General features: G+C 29.5%; 1 protein-coding gene across 1 annotated transcript; it reads left to right on the top strand.

Annotated features, from left to right (window-relative positions):
- Window positions 1-9,620: 9,620 nt before the first annotated feature.
- On the top strand, window positions 9,621-14,182 carry LOC108332209 (protein NRT1/ PTR FAMILY 6.3). The gene is made up of 5 exons (XM_017567401.2): window positions 9,621-9,771; window positions 9,971-10,148; window positions 10,295-10,334; window positions 10,621-11,192; window positions 13,176-14,182. Exons 1-5 carry the CDS (start codon window positions 9,657-9,659, stop codon window positions 14,050-14,052), a joined length of 1,782 nt encoding a protein of 593 aa, XP_017422890.1. The 5' UTR covers window positions 9,621-9,656; the 3' UTR covers window positions 14,053-14,182.
- The last annotated feature ends 303 nt before the right edge of the window (window positions 14,183-14,485 follow it).

The raw sequence follows: 14,485 nt of genomic DNA, 5'->3' as shown, positions 1-14,485 counted from the left end.
GACATAGAAAATTTTAGAAGTGTGGAACCAAAACCTAATGATAAATGTAGGTAAGTGCATCTAGAGTGTATCTTCAATTTTTCTTCCTTCACCTTCAATTTTTCTTCCTTCACCCTCAAATTTTACTGTTAAATATATTTACCGTGAATATTGTCCAATTTTATTATAGTTACGGAAACTAATAATAAAAATACTCTTAGTGTACATTATCTTTTCTACTTTTTTATAAAAATTATTTTTTAATCTTATTCCATATTTCTTTTCCAAAAATAAAAATGCAGATGTTAATTAAAAATACATGTCATATTTATTAGCCATTTTATTTGTTAAGTTGATAAATTTTCTTAAAATGATTGTTTGATTAAATGTGATCTATTATCATGCCGTATCATATATGATTGCCTTAAATTTATTTTTTTACAAGATGAGAAACAACCAAAACTTAAATTAAAAAAAATTAAAATATAATATATATATATATATATATATATAACAAAGTATATATATAATATTTAATCTAAATAATGAAAAAGTAATGACTGTACACTTTTTGAAAGGAATATTCCTTTTTGAGTGGTCATAGAAATATCAAGGAATAGAGAGATAAACCACGATATTATATATGAAAAAATAAGATGACAAATTAAAAGATCATTATTAACTAGAATAATATGAAGGAGAAGAAAAAGTGAAATTGTACATAAAATCATTATTGAAATTAGTGAAAAACTTGACAGTGTGTTTACTTTTCTATAATATATATATATATATATATATATATATATATATATATATATATATATATATATATATATATAATCAAAGTATATATTTAAAATTTAATTTAAATGATGAAAAAGTAATGATTGTACACTTTTTGAGAGAAATATTCGTTTTGAATGGTCATAGAAATATTAAGGGAATAGTGATAAACTACGATATTATATATAAAAAAAATTAGATGAAAAGAGATAATTATTAATTAAAATAATATGGAGAGTAAGAAAAGTGAAATTGTATATAAGATCATTATTGAAAATTAGTGAAAAACTTGCCACCGCGTGCTTACTTTTCTATATAATAACAAACAATGACAAAATTATAATTATAAAAAAATATAAATATTTTTTATAATTTTATTAGGAATAATTTTTATTTTTCATAGATAATTATTTTATTATAGATAGTTATTTTAGTTTTCAAAATGATAATTATAAAAAAATAAAAAAAAAATTGATTAAATTAAAAAGTAATTTTTTTAATTTTAAAGAATAATTATTTATTAAATATTAAAAATGAAAAAATATATAAAGATAAAAATAAATCTCCTTTATATTATAATATAGAATATATATATATATATATATATATATATATATATATATAATACACACAAGCTACATAGAGACAAAAATGGATTTAACAAAAGTATGTATGTATTTTCTTTTTCAGGAGTGATTTTATATATACATTTTTGTGTGATTTTCTTAAAGAAAAATAATTTAATGATGGACCATATTTTATAAATAAATTGAGTAAAAATTATGCTTTTAATATTTTTTAAAATTAGGTTGTTCATTAAATATAATAAAATATATTATTTTTACTCAAATTATATGTGTGTGAGAGAGAAACATCTAAGTCAGGGTGACATATTACTTGGAATGAGTTTATTATTTTAGCCTTCTCTACTTACTTGGAATGAGTTTATTATTAAAGGAGAAAAATATATAAAAGGGAAAACTTCTAATCAAACTTCATTCTCATTGAGGGTAAGAAAAATCCTCGAGAAATGATCCTATATATCTTAAAATATAATTATTTTTTCATATAATTTAAAATAAATCATATAACAATGTGTTGATTCCATTTTTTCTATGAAATACTATATAAAAATAATAATAAACAACATTAATTATAATATAATTTCTTTTAACGGAAAGAAGTTATATAAACATCACAATAAAGCAATTACAATAGAAATTTAAAAATCCCATTATTCTCTATACATAATGTGATTTCAAATTTATCGTTTGCATGTTATTATTATTTATTTTTTAGTTATTATAATGCTTTATTTATCAATTTATGTTTTTAAAATAGATAAAAGATATAAATTTTAAAATATATTATTAACTGTTATTTCGAAACACATTAAAACAGTGACACAAATCACTATTCATAAATTAAATATTTAATCTGACTTAATCGTATGTTGTCGCTGTTTTTTAACCGATAAATGTTGCTAATAATGATTGCTAAAAAAGAATGAAAAGTAAAGCTGTTAACCTCTGTGATACTTTAGTTTTTCACACTTAATAAATCCAACACAATGCTCTTTAAATATGCCAAAACCAGGGAGTGGAACAATAATTTAAAAATCTTTAGATTTATGTATTGCAGTAGAGAAATTTTACTTTTTAAACACTGATTATTTTCTGCTCTCATTTTACAATCTAAATTTTATTAAGAAATTTTTAATTACATCATATTTTTGAATAAATATTTTATTATTAGTGAAATTACAATGTTTAATTTAATTCTGTAAAATTAAATTATTAAAATAAAGTTTATACTACTTATATATTATAAATTTCTTTTATTTTTAATTAACCCAAGATTATTAACACATTTCTTATGTCAAAGACATGTACATTCGTGTTTAAAACATCAAATATAAAATAGTAAAACATCCTATAAAATATTATGATAAACTTAGCAAACTTGATTTATAATAAATTTTTAATAGTTCTAAATAAAATTAAAATAATAGAATTTAAGTGTATAAATATAAATCAATCTCACAATATTAACTCAATAAAATGATATTTATTTCAAATACATACATATTATAAATTAATATTGTCACTAATGAACATAAAATTCAAACAATTAAATCATATATCATTTTTTAAATCTGAATAAATATTTAAAATCTTAAATATTAGTGAATGTTGACATCTGATTCAACTCTATTTTCTTTTATCATAGGTGTTTAAGTAAAACTTGTTGGGCACAGTAATACTATATCCTTAGAAATAGCAAAAACAATCATTGAAATTGATGGAATATTTTAAAGTTTTGTTTAATTAATTTTGGAATTAAGTTAGTTTAGAAATTCATGGGAGATGTCTACATAATATTTATAAAGAAATTCGTTGGGAAGGACAATTTTTTTTTTAAATTAATTATTTTAGGTAAAGTGTTTTTAATTAGTTAATGACAGTCAAAGAAGGACAGGGAACTATATACTAATTGGGGTCAAAATCATATTGTGACATAAAGTTCCCACTATTGGTCACAGAATCGGAAATTTGAGGTTTTCAACTTTGAGACTCCCACGATGATGATATGACTGAATGAGCATGTTCTTTTATATTTTCAAAAGATTTATTTTAAATGTGCACACTACATTTTAATAACATACAAATCATATCAAATGTTTCCGATATCAACAAATTGAAGATTACAATTCTAACCTAAAGTCTACATTTGACATCCACAGATGTCAGTATCGAAAATGACAATAATGTTATTTGTAGAAGCAACATTATATATTAAGAAATTAAGTAATAAATTAAATATTAAAATGAATAGATCCACTTAATTTAAAAGCATCAAGATAAAAGCTCATAAAAGTAATTCATCGTACATTTGCTACTTTATTTATAATTGTTATTGACTTAGTGTTAAAGTATTTTTATAGGCATCTTATCAATTTTTTTGTCAAGAAAAAAAGTGCAAAAGCTTTTCCACGTGAAGAAAGAATATTTCGGTAGAAGTCTATCATTTGAAAATAAGAGAATAATTCTAATAGTATTATTTTTCTCTAATTAAGTGAATCAAAAATTATTTTCTTATGATTAAACTATTATTTCCTATAATTAATTTATTAATTTTATGTAATTATGTTGTTAATAATTAGATATCTATTTTATGTCATATGTGTATTTCAAATATATGTTCTTGCATGACTACACAAGTCATTCTCTGATTCAAACTTTGATTCTTTCAATTTGATATCGTGTATTTTTTTTGCACCACTTCATGCTCCAAGGCTATCTCATGCACTACCGCTATTCTCAATCTCCATCACACCTTTCATCTATACCAACATTATGCTTTTGCACCCTCACTCATTTCCTTCTCCAACTCAAGTGTTGCTCCTCCTATTCCAAGTCCCTTCCATCTCCTACTTGCTTGTCGTTCTCCTGGTCCCAGCACCACCACCTGCCAGCCTAGTCGTCACCTCTTCTTTTTGTTGTGCACTAGTACCCACTGTTGTTGTCATGTCTTCAACCAACTTCAACATTGGTTCCTCACCAAGCACCATGGTTTCTTCGTCAAAGTCTCGTCGGGTAAACTTGAAATTCACCAAGCACTTACGATCACTAATATAAAAGATAACAACCCTTTTATGTTGGACATGAAGAAGAACTATGTAGGTTGAAATTTTTAAAACTCATGCTTGAGCTACTAGAATTCTTCATCATATCATCCTTAACCCAGGAAGGAATGTTTGACACCGACTTATGTTGATCACAAACAGTTGACCACTCTTGATTCCACTGTCCTTCATGGATCTATTCTACGATCTCTTTTGATCTCCTTATCATTGTCATGGAGAAAGGCTTCATAACTATGGCTACCTGAGATAGTTTAGCTACCATTTTTAAGGACAATCAAAAATTTGGTGTTGTTGCTCTTGAGCATGATTTCTCTTCCACTCGCATGAATGACTTTCCAAATGTTTTAGGATATTGTTAGTGACTCAAACAAATCTCTAATCATTTGGAAAATGTTGATACTCCTTTTAGCAGTCATAGTTTGGTACTACAACTAGTCTCTGATTTGTCTGAACACTTTCGTGGTGTAGCCACCTTGATCCGTCAGAGAAACCCTTTACCTTCCTTCCTCTAGGCTTGAGGAATTTAGTCTGGCAAAGATGCAAACCATTACTTCTCATAATACCATGCACACTTCAACCCCATGGGACATTGATCTCCCCTCACAGTAACACTCCAATAATCACTTAAACTATCGTTATGGGTCTAATCACAATCATAAAAATTTGAGTCACTGTAGACGTAATCATCATAGTGGATCCTACTCAAATGGTTCATTTAGTCCATATGCTTCTCCTGTTATAGTTCTTTCTCAATCATGGCAGCCACCTCATTCTTTTCCTTGGAATCCCTAAGGTTGGACCCATGTCCTTATCCTACATCTCAATGGAATCGCCTCACAAGACCTTCAAAGAAAGTCGACATTCTAGGTCAATGTCCTCAAGCCCACACCACCACATTTTCCATGGTACCCACTGACATTTCTACTAGTGTGCATTCCATGTCCCTGACACCTTCTGATAGCACGTGGTACATAGACATTAGAGCCTCGTCTCACTCAACGACATCACAAGGTAATCTCACGTCTTATTCTAATTTAGGTCATTTTAAATCAGACAATAATTGTTGGTCATGGTCAAGGTATTCCAATTAAGGGCTCATGTCATGAACAATTTCACTCAACGACATCATAAGGTAATCTCACCTTCACTCTCCTTAACATTTTAGAAGGTCAACCTTGCCTTTCAAGACTCTCAAAAGTAGGCGCTAGGCTTGATTGGATCCAAGGTTAAGGCTTTCCTCCATTCCAAGCAATGTTATTCTCCTCCAAGTTTACACTAACTTGACCTACAAAACAAACAAGCCAATTCAAAGGTCAACTCAAGTCAAGCTAATAAGTCAACTTAACATAAGTCAACATAAGAAAAGTCAAAACAAAACTAAACCCCTAAAAAGAAAGAAGATGAAGATGCTTCCCTTCTATACATATTTATTCTTCTTAAGTATGTGCGTTCATCCTTGGTAAAGGTTATGGCCTCATCAATACTAGTTGTCACATTCCTCCATTCCAAGCAGTGCATGGACAAATGTTAAAATATTGACAAGTGTACCAAATGGTACAAGTAATAAAGTGAAAAATCCATATATTTCCTTCCTAATAGACTCAAGTGAAACTATGATTATTTACTTATTAAGGCTAAGAACTTTAAAATAATTAAAAGAATATGTTTTTAATAAGATAATTCAAAATTCTAGAAAGTAATTAAATTGATGAAATAAAATATGTTGTAAAGACTTCATCAGGGTTGGGTTTCATGGTGAAAACAATAAAGAATATGCTTTTAATTTTTATTCTAGCATTTTAAATCGCAAGCTAACAAGTCCTAATTCCTTATACACAAGTCTAAAGTTTATAATAAAACCTAATTCCTTAGATGGTTTTACCAAAAAGTTTGCATTAAATTCATATGTTTATAATGAATAATATATTAAACTTAATGTCTAGAGGCAAAATCTATTAGTTGTTTTATCCCACTCAGGATTCTAAATTATTTTCTATTAATCAGATACAAACAAATAAGCAATCAATAATCATGCAATTAAAAACAATAATAAAATACAAGAATAATGGAAAAGAAAATAATAGAAATTACAAAGAGTGAAGATACATTAACACCAAACCCTAATTAATAAAGGAGTTAGTTTGATGGAAACCTTCTTCACACAAGCTGAAAAAAAACTCCATGGAGAAGATGTGTTGGACACAAAATCATGTAAAGATTAGGGAAATGGGTTTTTGGAGAGTGGGTTGGATGTGTACCTTGAAGGAGGTTAGGCCAACCATCAAGAAAAGGTTAGAAGAGTCAAGAAGAGACTATCTTAGTGAACTTAGGAAGGAGAAAGTTATAATATTGACAAAATTTCTTTTGTATTATTTTCAAGTTGAATTACAAGAGAACTCCTTTTATAGAAGGAAGAGTGAACTTAAGTCTTAAAAAAGAAAAAATAAAGTACATTGAATAAAAAATAAATGCATTGAATCTAAAAGCTTCAAGAACCTTCATCAAGAGTGTAGATGCATGCACAAGGTGTCTTAGCTTCTAAGTTTTGTCCTATGGGTTACTTGAGGCGTAAGCAAACCCAAAGAACCACTTAGTTCACATACTCGTTCAAGAATCAAGTTAAAAAGCCAAAACTCCAGTCAAAATTTGTCTATTCTAATTGATTATGTATAACCCATAATTGATTAAATAAAAAAAAAAACTACACTTTTTCAGGATTCTGTCTATTTTAATTAATTATGGCTTTTACATAATCGATTAAATCGACAACTGATCAACAAAAATGACCAAAATATAAACTTAAATGAAAAGTAACATTGACCCAAACACAAGGCCGAAAAAAGACATATTTACAAATTTACAAAGTTTAAGAAAAGGAAAGATATAGTAATAAACGATTATCTAGAAATGATAGAGTTCTTTGAAGTTAAGCTAAAAGTAATAAACTATTATCTATTATTATTTTCTCCAAATTTTTATTTTAAAAAAATAAAATTTAACATCAATGACATGGAATTTCATTTTCACATCAGTGAATAAATTAATAACTTAGAATTTCATTTTCTTAAAATAAAAAATTAGAGAAAATTTTGTAAAAATAATCTCACTGTTTTTTTAAATAACATAATTATAATTTATATAATTAGCTAAATATAAATATAAATAAACTTAATCTTGATAAAAATATTTAATAAAAATATTAATTTTAATAAAAATATTTGTAAAGATTATATAAAAATTAAATTTTGTTTAAATTTGGAGAGAGACAAAATTGTTTAATTTTTTAAAAAAATTAGGACAAAATAAAAAATCCAGATATCAAATCGAGACAAAATAAAAATACAGAAACTAAATTAAGATTAATGTAATGATACTAACAATGACACGTGACACTATCAATGCTATGTCACATTGTCATTGTCATGTGGCACAATGTGAACTTGACACATAACAAATTTTTTAATTAAAAAATATAAAAAATAAAAATAAAAACAATTAAAACAAATATTTAAAAAATTCAAAAAAACTCACAAATTGACCTATGATACCTTCTTTAACGAAACTAACGATAAACATCTAATTATTTTAATTTTTCAAAAACAAAAACTTAATTAAAATAAAAAACAAGTGAGAAATCTATTCTAGAAAAGTCATAGAAATAGTAACTTCCTAGATGATAAAAAAAACAAAATTGTTATACTTTTATGTTTCCAGCAAAAGAGTTGAACTTCAATATCACAAAATCCCATCAATTTCATTTTCTTCTAACCAATGGAATTTTAGTAGTGACATCACGTCAATCTTAAAATTTCAATATTTTAGTAGTTTCTATTGATATTTTATTTTAAAGATATATTTAACATTTTTTCCTACTAATTAGGCTAGTAGGTAAACAACACAATCAACACGTTTGGCTACTAACTAGACAAGTCATATAACGGGGAAAAACACAAAATCCTATTTCACACTCTGCTGCTCAAGGAGAGAAACAAATTTTGGTTTCTTTTGGGGTTCTTTGATGTTCGTGTATTTGGGAGGGACTGTGCTATACAGATCCTAATATGTTGTAATATGCTATTTTTATGGATAATGATATTTTCACACTAAATTTTTTTTACTCTAATTTGTTATTATCTATCATTATAATTTTTTTATAAATACAAAACAAAAATTATTTCTATTAGGACTATTGTCCTTATAAGAAGTTGTGAAATGATAATCATTAATATCAAACTTTTTTATTCCACAGTCCTAGTTTTTAAGATGTTTTACCATCTCTAGCATTGGCAAAAATAAACATGATGTTTAACTTATCAATTTTGCACATTCGTCTGATTAGTGAGCAACTGGAATTTATCGTAGGTTGTATTCATTCCAAATTATCATTAATTTATTTTATCTTGTGGCACATGACTTGCTATTTGCATTTTTGATTGGTCACATGCTACAGTAACATTTGAATACAAAATCTTAGTCACGTGCTGTCCTTCGGTGCATGTAAGTATATATTCTTTATCCAATACTATTTTTTAATGTATTTTGTCGTTTTGAGGATGAACTTGTAAAATAATTATATAAAAATAAAATAATTATTCAATCCTTTTTCACACTCACATGCTAAGTAAATGTGTGATTAACACACTTCTATCTTTTTAATTAAATAAGCAAACAAATATTACATGTATATATATATAATAATATTGTGTTATGTCTTTTCTCCTTTTATATATTATTTATAGTAAAATTATTAAGCATACAGTAATTTATCCATTACTTTCTTTTATCTAATTTTTTGGTAGTAGAGTTAAACTAGTTTTCGGTATTCTTATTAAATTGATTATTAAATAAATTGTTATCTACAAATATCCAGCTAGGATGATTTGGTAATTTTAGAGTTGTATTTCAATGTACATTCAAATATCTAACTGTAGTATAATATCAACACTATTAATTCACAAGTTATATAATTGCAGTGATAAGTAAATTAACATATTTATTATATGTTGGATATAAAAAAGTTTTAAATTTATTTTTGAATGTAGGAATTTCCAAATAGTTATTTCTAAAATATTAAAAAAGATGTTTGTTAAAGAGGATACTAATAAGATTGTTTAAAATCTGATATAAAAATAGGTACAATTATTTGATGTGGAAGTTTAGAAACTATATAAACACAATAACCCCATTGTGGCATGCATACCCACTTCATTAATAACATTTTAGTTCACCATCCATATCCCTTCCTGTGATGAACACTCCCTCTGAAACACAGAAGAAAACCATCATAGATGCCTGGGACTATAAAGGTCATCCAGCCCAGAGGTCCAAAACTGGTGGTTGGGTTGCTGCCGCCATGATTTTAGGTCTCCAATACCTTTAGAAGTTAATCTTGATTAGTATTTTTGTTAAATGAAATCTAGTCTTAATCCTTTATTATAATTATTTATGATTAAGATTTACTTTCTCAAGCTAGAATAGATCTTCTGTATGGGAAGAAAAAGGTACAGTCTTAGTATTGACATAGGTTGTCTGTTTCCTTTTGTTGTTGTTGGTTTATTTCAGGAGTGGAAGCAAGTGAGAGGTTAACGACAATGGGCGTTGCCGTGAATCTGGTGACATATTTAACTGGCACCATGCATTTGGGCAGTGCTAATTCTGCCAACACGGTCACCAACTTCATGGGAACATCTTTCATGCTCTGTTTATTCGGTGGTTTTGTAGCTGACACTTTTATCGGCAGGTTTGTGACCACTGGTTCACTTGTCTAACACAGCCAAAGAAAGATTCAATTATTTTATTCCAATAAACTTTCTTACTGTAATTTTTTTAATATTATATACAACACTGTTGTTAGATTTTTCACTGGCTTCACTCTCTCGTTGACAGATACCTCACTATTGCCATCTTCGCAGCGGTTCAAGCAACTGTAAGACATTATTATTATTATTATGTGCTCCGTTTAACACTTTTTTTAGTTTCACCTCTTTGCTTCAGCTCAATATGTATCTAGTTGGATGCAGAGCCTTTAGCCCTTTATATATTATTACGTATATATTAGCTAAGGTTTATTATTCTTGACATATAATTTTTAATTAATTAGGTGTAATAGTTAGGAAGATAGTGATATAAATAAGCTAATAATTAATCTCTCAGAGAAGGGAGCGTAAATCATTTTTGTTTTCTTGGTTAATTTCATTTTTGGATGTTTACAGGGTGTTACAATATTGACAATATCAACCATAGTCCCAAGCCTGCATCCTCCAAAATGTGTAAGATCTGCTACGAGACGTTGCGAGCCCGCAAGCAACATGCAGCTATTGGTGCTCTACCTAGCTCTTTACACCACATCCCTTGGCATTGGTGGGTTGAAATCCAGTGTGTCAGGGTTTGGCACCGATCAGTTCGATGAATCAGACAAAGGGGAGAAAAATCAGATGATAAAATTCTTCAACTGGTTCGTGTTCTTCATAAGTTTGGGGACTCTGACAGCAGTTACCGTTCTGGTGTACATTCAAGATCACATAGGGAGGTATTGGGGTTATGGGATAAGTGTGTGCGCTATTCTGGTGGCACTTACGGTGTTCTTGTCTGGTTCAAGGAGGTACCGCTTCAAGAAACTGGTGGGGAGTCCCCTGACGCAGATTGCGATGGTGTTGGTCGCAGCTTGGAGGAAGAGGCACATGGAATTGCCCTCTGATGCGTCCTTGTTGTTCAACTTGGATGATGTTGCAGATGAAACTCTCAGAAAGCAGAAGCAGATGTTGCCCCATAGCAAACAGTTCAGGTAAAACCTTCACCCTCTTATTTCTTATGTCTTATACTGTTCAAGCATTCAGATTAAATTATAGTTATTACATTCCTTATACTGTTCTTAAAAATTACATTCTCCCTTTTTCTTCCCTTATATATGTAAATTTAAATCTTAAATAGTGCACCTGTAATATAAAGATAATTACAACAGCGTTTCTAAAATAAGGAATAATAATTATGAAAGTTTTTTAAAAATTAAAATAGTTTAATAAAAAAATGAAAACCAGAGTCTGATTTACATTATATTATTTTACTTTAAAATATGAACTAAATCTTCTTTTAAGATACCCTATTCATGTAAATAATCTCAAATGATGTGTATGTATAATAGTAAAGGATAATCAAGTTTATTTTTAGTTTTCAATTATTTTTTTATTTTTAGATTTATTTTAAAATTTAAGAGATGATTCTTTAAAATTAAAACTATATTTTTAAGACAAAACCATATTTTATGAAATAATAAAGGCGTGTTGAAAAAGCAATCGCATGTGTTATCTCAAGCAATTGTACCGAACAACCATGAGGATCACGATTCATTCAGAATACATGAACTTTAATAAAGAAATATTATATACCTAAATTATAAATATTACTTGTGCTCAATTGAAAAGCACTTTTGAATGAGTATATTAATGGCATATTATTACTGTTTTTTATCCTTTTAGTTCATATTTTTAATGTTCACTGTTACAGATACAGAATGGATCTTCTGCTGAAGTCATGAGATACTGTATATAGTATAACTTACTTAAGATAAAGTTAAAAAATTATCATTTAGGATACCTAAAAGCTTTTAGAAGGTCTTTGTCGTCTGATATAGAAATGTGCATAAATAATTGAGATTTAGGTGAATAACCTTGATTGAGGAGTATAGTACTGGGTAGAATTTAGTGGTGGAATGACCACCACGACATTATCTTTGAGAGTAGGGTCCCACGTTTCTTAAGAATTCACCTTTAAAATAAGTGCTAAAATGTCTATCTTGGAGTCTTCATTATTTGAACCAAAAGTGTGTCTGAAATGGACAACAAAGCTTAGTTCTCGGTTCCTCCGCTCACTGCTTTGGTCACATTCATCCACAAGCTGAAAATTAAACAACACTGAATAGATATAGATGTATATATTAACACACTGTCATCTTCGGTATACTTATTAATCGATAGTGTCGAGTTAGACATGTCACGTGTATGATTTCTTATTCAGGTAGATGTCTCTCGTATAATTGGATAACCAGCCATTTTGAACTATAAATGCTGTTGTATTTTCAGTCATTATTTGACAAAGTATACACTGTTCCCAACTTCTTGTTTTATTCATAAGTGCACTGAGACGTGAATAAAAGTAAAAGATTTAGGAGATGGAAATAATGTTTTTACAGTGGCAGGTCTGGTATCAGTAGCTTTTGTTTTACTCTTATCTAAAAGTGAGAATGAGAGGTATCACGTGGTGGCAAAGGCCACAGCTAGCCAGCTACTATTGCCAATGAATATGCAAGGTCCTGTCTCATAGTGCATGTACCATCGCTGCCCCCATTTTTGTCCTGCTTCATCACTTTCTCTTTGTTATCTCCCTATTTCCATGTGTCCTTTGTCGTTTTTCCATCTTTCACAGAATAACACCCTATATTGTTGCTTCTTATCATTCTATTTTATCCGTGATCATCCATCTACTTCGCTACTGCTGATAGAATTCAAACTCCATACATACATATGCAATCTAATAAAATATAGTATAACCCTTTGGCTAGCTACCTAACTTTAATTATTCATCCTCCCAAAATACTAGGGTTTTAACTACTACTTGCACTCTCCATTATCAATCTCCTTTTGATAAGCTACTCTTCACATTATGTAGCAACACCAATTAATATTTCAGATTTCTACTACAATTATTGTCATTATTGAGTGATGATATCTTTACAGAATGAATTATTTTCATATTTGAATGATGTGAATAGGTTCTTGGACAAGGCAGCAATCAAGGACCCAAAAACAGATGGCCAAGAAATCACCATGGAGAGGAAGTGGTATCTCTCAACCCTAACAGACGTTGAAGAAGTTAAAATGGTACAGAGAATGCTACCCGTGTGGGCCACCACCATCATGTTTTGGACTATCTACGCCCAAATGACAACGTTCTCGGTATCACAGGCCACCACCATGGACCGGCACATCGGAAACTCCTTCCAAATTCCCGCAGCATCACTTACAGTCTTCTTTGTGGCAAGCATTCTCCTTACAGTCCCCATCTACGACCGCATCATTGCTCCCATAGCCAAAAAAGTAACAAAAAATCCACAGGGACTAACCCCTTTGCAACGCATGGGCGTAGGGTTGGTGTTTTCAATCTTTGCCATGGTGGCTGCAGCACTCACTGAAATAAAACGCCTGAGAGTGGCAAGTGCTCACGGTTTAACACACAAACACAATGCTGTGGTTCCCATAAGCGTGTTCTGGTTGGTCCCACAGTTCTTCTTTGTGGGGTCGGGAGAGGCCTTTACATACATAGGGCAGCTAGATTTTTTCCTGAGGGAGTGTCCAAAGGGGATGAAGACTATGAGTACAGGATTGTTCTTGAGCACGTTGTCTTTAGGGTTTTTTCTTAGTTCCTTGTTGGTAACTTTGGTGCACAAGGCCACGCGTAACCGTGAACCATGGCTTGCGGACAACCTTAATGAGGGGAAACTGCACCACTTCTACTGGTTACTGGCGGTGCTGAGTGGTGTGAATTTGGTGGTGTATTTGTTTTGTGCAAAGGGCTATGTTTACAAGGACAAGAGGCTCGCAGAAGCAGGCATAGAGTTGGAGGAAGCTGGCACTGTTTCCCATGCTTAGCTTTGAATCTAAGTTTAACTTCTTAATAGGCCTGCTATACAATATACTAAGCAAAATTTGAAATCAACTAATCAAATGTATCCATGTCACTGCTTCAAAAATTCAATAAAAAGAGGAGAGGTGTTTAATATATATAATTTTAATTTATATAAAGCTACTGATTTTTAAATCCTACCAGAAAAGTTAGTTTTTGTTATAGAAATAATTTTCATCATTAAGATTGTGTTCATTTTCGTGGATGATATTATTCATGTGGATATATGAAGATCAATATGTGAGGATTTGAACGGTTTGTTTGCGTTGTAGAATAAGTGAAGAGTACGGATTTGAGGGATGAACGAGGTTTTACAATTCTTCAAAATTGTTCGGACTTGTATGGATTGAGAAAATTCTGAGATGACCCTATTATCATTACCATATTCACCTTGTAATT

Source organism: Vigna angularis, chromosome 1 (genome assembly GCF_016808095.1).
Source record: "Vigna angularis cultivar LongXiaoDou No.4 chromosome 1, ASM1680809v1, whole genome shotgun sequence".
Lineage (NCBI taxonomy): Eukaryota > Viridiplantae > Streptophyta > Magnoliopsida > Fabales > Fabaceae > Vigna > Vigna angularis.
Note: the sequence above shows the minus strand (reverse complement) of the source record. Positions and strands in the feature narration are given on the sequence as shown.

Bases quoted from the DNA above. Each gene is read 5' to 3' on its own strand.
- LOC108332209 (XM_017567401.2), top strand. From the start codon at position 9,657: ATGAACACTCCCTCTGAAACACAGAAGAAAACCATCATAGATGCCTGG. The intron at 10,149-10,294 runs GTTTGTGACCAC...TCTCGTTGACAG, and splicing joins GCTGACACTTTTATCGGCAG to ATACCTCACTATTGCCATCT. The intron at 10,335-10,620 runs GTAAGACATTAT...GGATGTTTACAG, and splicing joins TCGCAGCGGTTCAAGCAACT to GGTGTTACAATATTGACAAT.